This window comes from Ceratotherium simum, chromosome 33 (assembly GCF_057802395.1).
Source record: "Ceratotherium simum simum isolate JZ-2026a chromosome 33, ASM5780239v1, whole genome shotgun sequence".
In the NCBI taxonomy this organism is placed as follows: Eukaryota; Metazoa; Chordata; class Mammalia; order Perissodactyla; family Rhinocerotidae; genus Ceratotherium; species Ceratotherium simum.
The window spans coordinates 455,417-465,544 of record NC_141932.1 but is presented as its reverse complement, the minus strand read 5'-3'; the positions used below and the strand labels follow the sequence as shown (position 1 = coordinate 465,544).

At 46.1% G+C, this 10,128-nt stretch overlaps 1 protein-coding gene across 9 annotated transcripts in view; it reads right to left on the bottom strand.

Annotated features, from left to right (window-relative positions):
- Window positions 1-5,705: 5,705 nt before the first annotated feature.
- Window positions 5,706-10,128, bottom strand: part of ZNF329 (zinc finger protein 329) — a 52,949-nt gene continuing 48,526 nt past the window's right edge. For all 9 annotated transcript variants that reach the window (XM_087422009.1, XM_087422010.1, XM_087422007.1 and 6 more), the window contains one exon: window positions 5,706-8,354. In XM_087422009.1, coding sequence (XP_087278135.1) covers window positions 6,718-8,334 — 1,617 coding nt within the window. In that variant the 5' untranslated portion in view covers window positions 8,335-8,354 and the 3' untranslated portion in view covers window positions 5,706-6,717. The remainder of the gene's footprint in view (window positions 8,355-10,128) is intronic.

Below are 10,128 nucleotides of genomic sequence, written 5' to 3'. Positions count from 1 at the left end.
CCATGAGATATTACTTCATACCCACTAGGATGGCTATAATCAAAAAGACAATAACAAGTGTTAGTAAGAATGTGGAGAAATCAGAATATTTGTACATTGTTGGTGGGAAGATAAAACGGTACAGCTGTTGTGGACAAGTTTGGCAGTCCCTGAAAAGGTTAAACCCAGCAATTCCACTCCAAGGTATCTACTCAAGTATTTAAAGCATATATCCACACAAAACCTTGTATATGAATCATCATAGCAGCATTATTTATAATAGTCAAAAAGTGGAAACAACCCAGATGTCCATCAACTGATGAATGGATAAACAAAATATGGTACAGCCATATGATGAAATAGAAAGGAATGAAGTCCTGACACATGCTACAACATGGATGAACCTTGACAACATTATGCTAAGCGAAATAAGCCAGACACAAAGGACCACATATGGTATGATTCCATTCATATGAAATGTCCAGGGTAGTCAAATCCATAGAGAAAGAAAGTAGGTTAGCAGTTGGCAGGCACTGGGGGAAGGAGGAAATGAGGGGTGACTGCTAATTGGTATTTGGTTTCTTTTGGGGGGTAATGAAATGTACTGGAATTAAAGAATGGTGATGACTGCACAACCTCGTGAAAATACTAAAAACTGAATTGGACATACACTTAAAAAATCTTTTAACTTAAAAATTGTTTAATCTATTTTACCGGAAATAACCACTGATTGAGTTTAATTCCTTTAGGCAGTCTCAGCCTAGACGTCCATATACTGATGTATTTGCTATTTTCTTCTCCTGGGACTTGGTTACACATACCCTCAACCCGATTATCTCTTGGGGTCTTAAGTGTTGCCCTTGTAAACGTGGATTTTTTTATTCGGCAGAGGCTGCCTTGCACCCCACTCCCACCTCTTCTCCAGGGAAGCCTCTTCTCCCACTGTGGCCCACAAAGGGATTCCACCTCCGGTCCTACTGCCCTCGCTGATATTTTTTCCCTCATAATATTTGACCTATTCGGATCTATTTGCAGACTATCGCCTTTACTATCCTCTATATAATAAAATATACCTTCAGTCCATTTGTTTGGAATGAAAAGTGTCTTTTACATCTCCGATCGAATCCCCGAACCTCTCATAACATATGCAGACACCTGAGATGCTCATCAAATGTTTGTTGATTGAATGGATGAACTGGAAGATGTTTTCCAAGGCATTAACGATTGCTGGTGACAGGTGAGATGCTGGGTGCGATTTCTTAATTTCCTATTTTTCTGTACGTTTCAAGTCTTTTCTTTCAGTGAGCAGGGAATACTTTAGAATCAAAAAACAAAGATATGCACCCAAGGTGTGGCTGCCCACTGTTCACTCGTGCTGGTTCACCTCCATGTAACTCTTAGTTCAACAAACATTTACTGAGTACCTGCTGCAATATCTAAGGGCCAGGGATACAGCAGAAAACACAAGGTGTTTACAGTCCAGAGGGGAGATTAACAAGTACAATGCATCGTGTGTCAATCAGACAGCGGTTGATGCCTTGGGGAGACAAAAAGCAGGGAAAGAGTATGGGGAGCACGTGTGCTGGGCAGGGATGGTTGCAATTCTAAATAAGAGAAGTCAGGGAGGGCCTCACTGAGAGGGTGACGTGTCATGAACTGCAGGAGGTGAGGAAGTGAGCCCGAAGGCACTGAGGGAAGAGGATGCCCACAGAGGGAACAGTGACTGCAGAGGCTCTGAGATGAGAACACGCCTGGCATGTCTGAGGAAGAGCAGGAAGGCCACTGAGCCTGGAAGAGAGTGACAGATGGCTAGAAGGGAGAACGTGAGGCCAGGGAGCTGATAGGGGCTATTGAGTAAAACATTATTGCCAGGCCAAAAAAATTATACAGACAGACAACTGAGGTAACCTGTATTATGGCTGAAAATATCTGCTGCCTCCCCCCAGGGAGGCTTACACATCCCTGCCTGTGACTTCAGGCTTGGTGGGGGGCTGGCCCTGGCAGTGACAGGTGAGTGGAAGTGCAGGGTGCTACTTCTGAGAAGCATTCAGAGCCTCGACGTGAATCCACCTGTTCTCCTTCCCCTCTGCCGAGGCCAGCAATGCCCTAGGCGGAGAGGCTGCTCCAACAGCCCTGCCTGGGGTGACGGCAACACGGAGTAGGTGGCAGCCAAGGTGCAAGAGACATGCGACTTTGGTGTCGTGAGTCCCTAGGCTCTTGCTGTCATTTGTTACTGCATCGTAACTTACCTGAAGGTGACAGATAAAACCAACCACCAGAATTACTGCCTTTTTAGAGGTTAAAACTACTTTCATAGCCTCTATCCACATATCAGAATGACAAACATAAAAATGACATTTCAAGTGCTGGCAAGGATGCAGAGCAACAGGAAGTCTCCTTTGTTGCTGGTGGGAAAGCAAAATGGTACAACCACTTTGGAAAGGAGCTTTGCCGTTTCTTACAAAGTTCAACGTAGACTTACCGTATGACCCAGAAACGACACTCCTAGGTGTTTACCCAAGAGAAATGAAAACCTAGGTACCGTTTGTGGCCCCCCTCAAATTCACGTTGAACTCCTAACCTCCCAGGTGGGACCTCTGGGAGGCGACTAGATCTAAAGGTGGAGCCCTCGTGAATGCAACTGGCGCCCTTTTATAAGAGACCCCAGAGAGCTCTCTCGCCCATCCACCACGTGAGGACACAGCAAGAGAACAGCCATCTACGTGCCAGGAGGCGGCTCTTGCCAGATACAAATCTGCCAGCACCTTGATCTTGCACTTTCAGCCTCCAGAACTGAGATACCAATGTCTGTTGTTTAAGCTCCCCCCTTGTGTATCTTGTCACAGTACCCTGAACTGAGACACAATGGACAATACTGAACTTTATCTGAGATCTGTGCTCCTGGAGAAATTCCCTCACCCTTCCATGTTCCCAGAACAGCCAACCACGCAAAAGACCACCCCACTCTCACATATTCCGTGATCAGACCCAGGTAGAGAGGGGCTCCACCCTTCCTCAATTACTCCATCCTTCCTCATGTTTCCCCTAAGATTCGCGGACAACTCCCTCCTTTTCCTGCCTCTATGGCACTCCAGGCCCACTTTCTTTTCTGAGATGTTATGCATTAATGAATATAAAGACTGGGGCCGGCCCAGTGGCATAGTGGTAAAGTTGGTGTGCTCTGCTTTGGCAGCCCAGGGCTCGCAGGTTCGAATCCCAGGTGCAGACCAATGCACTGCTCATCAAGCCATGCTGTGGCGGCATCCCACATACAAAACAGAGAGAGATGGGCATAGATGTTAGCTCAGGGCCAATCTTCCTCAGCAAAAAAAACCTGGGGCCAGTCCAGTGGCATAGCAGTTAACTTTGCGTGCTCTGCTTCAGTGGCCCAGGGTTCGCAGGTGCAGATCCTGGTCACGGACCAATGTACCGCTTGTCAAGCCATTCTGTGGCGGCATCCCATACAAAGTAGAGGAAGAAGGACACAGATGTTAGCCCGGGGCCAATCTTCCTCAGCAAAAAGAGGAGGATTGGCAACAGATGTTAGCTCAGGGCTAATCTTCCTCACAAAACAAAAAAAAAAGAAAAAGACTGCAAAGATGGATGTGGATTAAGAGGAACTAGGAACGTGGTGGCAACAGTTATGAATATCCCAAGTCTCCATATTGGATGAGAGAGCACATCTGGAACTTCCAAACACATTCTTAGGCTCTGGACTTCTTTTAGGATGCTGAGAGCTGCCTTCCCCTCAGCTAACCAAGGGGGTGGGAGGTAGACGGAGAGGTAAGGGGCATCTCTTCCTTAACTTTTCTGTGATTTCTTTTCACTGATGGCTGTTCATTAATAGGACTTAACTCTCTAGACTAGTTCTGGAATTCAGGGCTGTGTGGATGCCCAAAGGGCACCCGGCTGAGCAGGCCGTGCCTACTCTCAAAGAAGTAGACAGAGACCACCAGAGGTTTTTCGATTTTTTTTTTTTTTTTTTTTTTTTGGTGAGGAAGATCAGCCCTGAGCTAACATTCGTGCCCATCTTCCTCTACTTTATACAGGACGCCGCCACAGCATGGCATGACACACAGCGTGTTGGTGCGCACCTGGGACCCGAACCCATGAACCCTGGCCCACCGAAGCGGAGCACGAACACCTAACTGCTTGCGCCACCAAGTAGGCCCGGTTTTTCGTTTTTTCAAGCTGGGTTTAACAACTTGCTGGGCAAGGGAACATACACCAAATACTTCACTGAGCAGGAGCAGGGGTGATTAAAGGTCCAACAGAAGTAGAAACAGGAGGGTATTAGTTTCCTATGGCTGCTATAACAACTTACCACAAACTGTGCGGCTTAAAACTGCACACATTTATTCTCTTACAGTTCTGGAGGCCTTTAGTCCAGAATCACTTTCACTGGGCTAACAACCACGGTGTCGGCAGGGCTGGTTCCTTCCAGAGGCTCTAGGGGAGAATGTCTCCTTGCCTTTTCCAGCTTCTAGAAGCTGCCTGTATTTCTTGGCTTGTGGCACCTCTCTCGACCTTCAAAACACATTACTCTAACTTCTGGTTCCACTGTCACATCTCCTTCTCTGACTCTGACCCTCCCCTTATAAGGACCCCTGTGATGACACTGAGCCCACCAGATAACCCAGGATAAGCTCCTCATCTTTAACTTAATCACTCCTTCAAAGTCCTTTTGCCATATAAAGTAACAATCGAAGGTTCCAGGGATTAGGATGTAGACATATTTGGGAGGCCATCATTCCGTCTATCAAGGGAGTTCCTGATTGTTGTGTTAATGAAGTACTGCAACCCAGCAAATGGGAGGACAGAGAAGGGCCTGGGTCTGGACAAGAATGGTTAAAACTAGCCCTGCCGGCCGTGAGTCAGGCAGGGCTTGTAAGGGGCGATGCATGGGGTCTCTCACAGGCCACGGGCCTCTCCCAGCTTCAGCTGTCGGCCCTGGTGTAGATGAAGCCCAGCATCCAGTTTTAGCAAGGGCTGCTGCAAGTGGAGAGGCTTCCTTCTGCACTGCCCCAAAGGGATCCTCTTGCTCCTTTGTAAGAAAGCGAGGTGGGGACGAGCAGTGGCCCTGCTGGAGTCTCAGCCAGGAGCAGGCCAAGAGAGCACAAGGTGGACCAGAAGAGAGAGGGAAAGGGCAGGCGAGAATCTTCTTTAATGTTTGCATTAGTCTTCTATTGTTGCCGTAACAAATTACCACGAACTAGCAGCTTAACACAACACAAATGTATTATCTCACGGCTCAGTCGCCTTAATCAGACTCTCCCTCCACAGGAGCAAGTCAACATTCCAGGGGAGCCACCCAGGGCTCTGAGGCTGTGCCAACTAGCTTACTCGGCTCTCACTCGGCCAGCAACACGCTGCCTCAGAAGGGACGTCCCCAGGTCATCCAGGACCTCTCTGCAGCCTCCTACTCCCCCTTCCCTGAGACCCACTCTCTCCTCCACGATGACACCCACTTATAACCCAAGTCCCAAAGAAGGAAATTCTTCTTATGCCCTGGGCTGTGGGATGCTCTGATTCCAGAGAAGCTCCTGCTGGATGCCCCCATCCATGCTTACAGCTGCCCCGTGACCCTGATCTAGCCCCTTCTGGTAAAAAAGGTCCAAAGAAACCCAAAATTCACCTCCTTTTGGCCTCACCTTTTTATTCCTTATCAAATCACTATAGCAACAATGTATGATTTGTAATGGAGAAAAAATCATACACAACTGCAGTCCCCTAAGAAAAGCACAAGTTTATTTCTCCAAGATCAACTTCCAGTCTACTTCCATATGTGCACATATCTTTACATGGCTGTAATAACAGCAAATATTCTACTGTATGCCTTTTTTTTGTTGCCTGCCATATTATCAGCATTTTCAATATGGCAACAAAACCTTTATAATTACGGTTCAGGATGACTACATGGAACAAATCAGAAGAGTCCTAAATGAACAACAATGGGGGTGATAACATAAACGTTAACTATTCAGTATGTTTTTGTTTCAACAACTAAAGCAACGCATCACATTTCTCAGCAGCAGCCCTCTCCATCTTAGTACAAACCTGCTTCAGTCTTTTCTTCAGAGAGATGACATCACTCTTCATTCACAAGCAACTTCCCCTTGCAGTTGCCCCTCCTGAAACGAGTCCTCAGCATCTGGCAGGACTGTAACACGGAAATACACTCAAACAGCAAAATCTAACTATCATTCTGCAGTTGCAGTGGGGTGGAGCATTGTGTGGGGTCTCCCACCAGGATGTCTTTGCTGATACAGAAAAGACAGTAAGAGCTCCTGCGGAAGCTTCTCTCACTGATTACACCTGAGTCCACTAAGAGTCTGCTTCTGCACAATAAGGCAGACATTCGCTATTAAAGGATTCCTCATATCGATTACTCACAGGTTCTGTCCAGTTGAAGCACTCTGACGCAGGAGTGGGCGGGTATCCCCAGGGAAGTATTTTCCTGACATTCACAGGCTTTATTCCAGTGTACACACTATCATGTTTGGGACCGGCTGAATCATCCCTGAAGCCTTTTCCACATTTATCACCACCCTATATTCTCTCCAGGAGTTCCCTAATGTATAGACTTAATAGTTCGACTAAGGAATGTCTCATGTTCATCAGTTTACTGGAGAGCTTAAAGAATTCTTTTCTACTGACAGGAAGGAGTCTCCCCTGAAGACATTCCTCCTTCACATAGTTTTTGAGAGCTAGTTGGGAGACGAGTGTGGCCCGCATTCATTATGTTTCCACGGGTTGCTCTCCAGGGTGTGCTCTTTGATGTCGGATGAGGGACGAGCTCCTTCTGAACCTTTTCCCACACTGAGGACACTGGCTGGGACCCTCCCTGCTATGGAGTCTCTGATGTACCACCAGGTGAGAGTTCTGCTTGAAGGACTTTCCACATTCTGGACACTGGTATGGGGTTTCCTTAGTGTGGATTCTCTGGTGCTTGGTCAGACAGGAGCTGTCCCTGAAAGCTTTGCCACACTGATTACACTCATAGGGCTTCTCGCCAGTATGAGTCCTCTGGTGCCGGATGAGACCAGCGATATTCCTGAAAAGTTTCTGACACTGGTCACAGCCATAGGGCTTCTCGCCAGTGTGAATTCTCTGGTGCCTGATGAGGTAAGCACTCTCAATGAAAGTTTTACCACACTCTTTACATTCGTAGGGTTTCTCCCCAGAATGGATTTTTTGATGCACGATGAGGTGAGAGTTACGGTTGAAGGATTTCCCGCACTCCACACATTCAAAGGGCTTCTCTCCAGTGTGAGTCCTCTCATGCTGGGTGAGGTAAGAGCCATCCCGAAAAGCCTTTCCGCATTTGCTACATTCGTAGGGCTTCTCCCCGGTATGGATTCTGAGATGCACGGTGAGGTGGGAGATGTCAGTGAAAGGTTTCCCACACTCATTACATCTATACGGCTTTTCCCCTGTATGAGTCCTTTGATGCAGAATCAGGGATGAATTTCGGTTGAAGGTTTTTCCACATTCTAGACATTCATAAGGTTTCTCCCCAGTGTGAATTCTCTGGTGTTGTGTCAGAGCGGACCCATCACTGAAGGCTTTCCCACATTTACTGCACTTATAGGGCTTCTCCCCTGTGTGGATTCTCTGATGCACAATCAGGTTGTAGTTCTTGGAGAAGGATTTCCCACACTCGTTGCAGGTATAAGGTCTCTCTCCAGTGTGAGTTCGGTGATGTAAGACGAGAGAAGAGTTCCGTTTGAAGCATTTGCCACATTCAGTACACTTATACAGCTTCTCTCCAGGGTGACTCCTCCTGTTTTCATTCAGAGATGAACTCAGGGTAAAGATGTCCCCAAAGGCCTTACCTTCATATAGTTTCTTCCCTCTTTTCATTATTTTTTGTTCACCAAGAGGGGTAAAATGGTTGAAAGATTTAACACTTTCAGGGTATTTATAGGGTTTCTCTCTCATTTGATTTCTTACAAGTTGAATAACTTCCATGGAATGGTTGAAGGCTTTTCCACAGGCATCACTGTCACCAGTTCTCTTAGCTATATAACTTTTCTGACAACTATTTAAAGCTGGGTCACAATCAAAACTCTTAACATCTGAGTCAGATATATGGAAACCATTTGTTGTAGGAACTCTCTGAGAGGGTGGAAGGTCTGAGCTTGCATTCAAATGCTCCCCAAATCCAGGATATTCACAAACTGCTTCCTTAGCCCCTGGTTTCTCCCGAGTTAAAGCTGATTGACTCAAATGTCCCTCCTGGTTTTTGCAGTCCCAATGGTCACCTAGAATGGAGAAATAGGGACCCTCTCTCATAAATCCTTCCATTTCCACATCACAGGACAGTTCTTCCTCAGGCATTTTCTGAGCTGTCATTTTCAATCTTGTGTTCCAGGCTGAAAAGTAAAGAATGAAAAAAGACAGACTTAAGTACATGAAGCTACATCTGGAAGAGGAATGAAAAAGGATGACAGGCCAGGTGTGTGGGTGTCATTTTTACTTGTTTTCTTTTTCAAATTCACATCTATCCAAGGGGGAGATAAAGTGAGAGTCAAGAGTGGAGCCAAGAACAGAAAAGAAAAGAGAAGAGAGAAAAGAAAGGAGAGCCACATGGCATTTTCATCCCCCAGAAAACAGGCCAGAGGAACGGTACTGGGGGTAAACATCACCAATGGGGTTAGCCTGAGACGTGGGAGACCAGAGGCCAGGCATCACTGCTCATACTGGAACACCATCTCAGCCACTGTGTGCTTGGCCCCTTCACCCATTGCTCGTATCGACAGTTGGTACACATTTTCAAAGCCTCGATGTCACAATGTGCTTACGACAGCACTGAATGAGCAGTTCTCACCCCAGCTTTGTGTCAGAGTTCTGCCTTCACAGATGGGACGCAGCGCAGGCTCAGTGACTTGCAAGTTCTAGATCTGTCAATGACCACCCCATGGGGTTATTATGAGAATTATATCACGTCTGAGGCTGGCTCTGAGCTGGAGAATGGACAGCGCTCTGTAAGTGGCTGCCGGTGTCTTCACCATTATCAGTCTTCCTCTAACCACCCTCCCACCCCTTTGACTTCATGATAGCAAGACAACTGGCTCTCCATATTATTTTTAGGTAAAATGAAATTAGACCCTTAGCTCAGAAAAAATATTTTTAAAAAATTCCAGATGGATAAAGACTTCAACATAAATTAAAGTTTAAATTATGTAGGATACCTCCATGAATGAGGCAGTCCTTGTTCAACAAGGCTTAACAAGCAAAAACCATACAGACAAAGACTAACAACTTTGATATCAACATTAAAAACTTCCATACAACAGGGGCCGACCCCATGGTGTAGTGGTTAAGTTCAGCACACGTGGCTTCACCAGCCCAGGTTCGCGGGTTCAGATCCCAGGCACGGACCTACACCATTCATCAGCCATGCTGTGGCAGCAACCCATATACAAAACAGAGGAAGACTGGCACAGATCTTAGCTCAGGGCTAATCTTCCTCAAGCAAAAAAAGAGGAAGACTGACAACAGATGTTAGCTCTGGGTGAATCTTCCTCAGCAAAAAAACAAAAACAGTAACAAAACAAAGGAAACTTCTATACAACAAAAGAAACAATAAGAGTCAAAACACAAGTGGCAACTGGAGAGACAATATTATAAAATATAAAAGAGACAAAGGAACAGTTCCCAAGATCTATAAAGAATTCTTGCAGAACGGCACAAAAAAGAAAAAAACGGGGAGCCAGCCCTGATGGGCTAAACTTTGGCACTCACGGCTTTGGCAGCCCAGGTTCACTTTCCCGTTGTGGAACCACACCACCTGTCTGTCAGTTACCATGCTGTGGTGGCGGCTCACATAGAAGAACTAGAATGATTTACAACTAGGATATACAACCATGTACTGGGGCTTTGGGGAGGAAAAAAATAGAAAAAATGGGTAAAGGATACAAAGAGGCACTTCACAGAGAGAAAATAGAAATGTCCTGAAAACATGAATATCTGCTCATTCTCACTATCGTTCAGGCAATTACAAACTGCAAGTTTAAGAACAAAAAATATACACATTTCACATGAGTAAAAATAAAATGAGGTGTCATAATATAAAAATTGGGCAGGTCATGCAGGAAAAGAGTTGGTGGGCACGTAAAGTAGTCAATCCACTCGGCAGCAGCCATC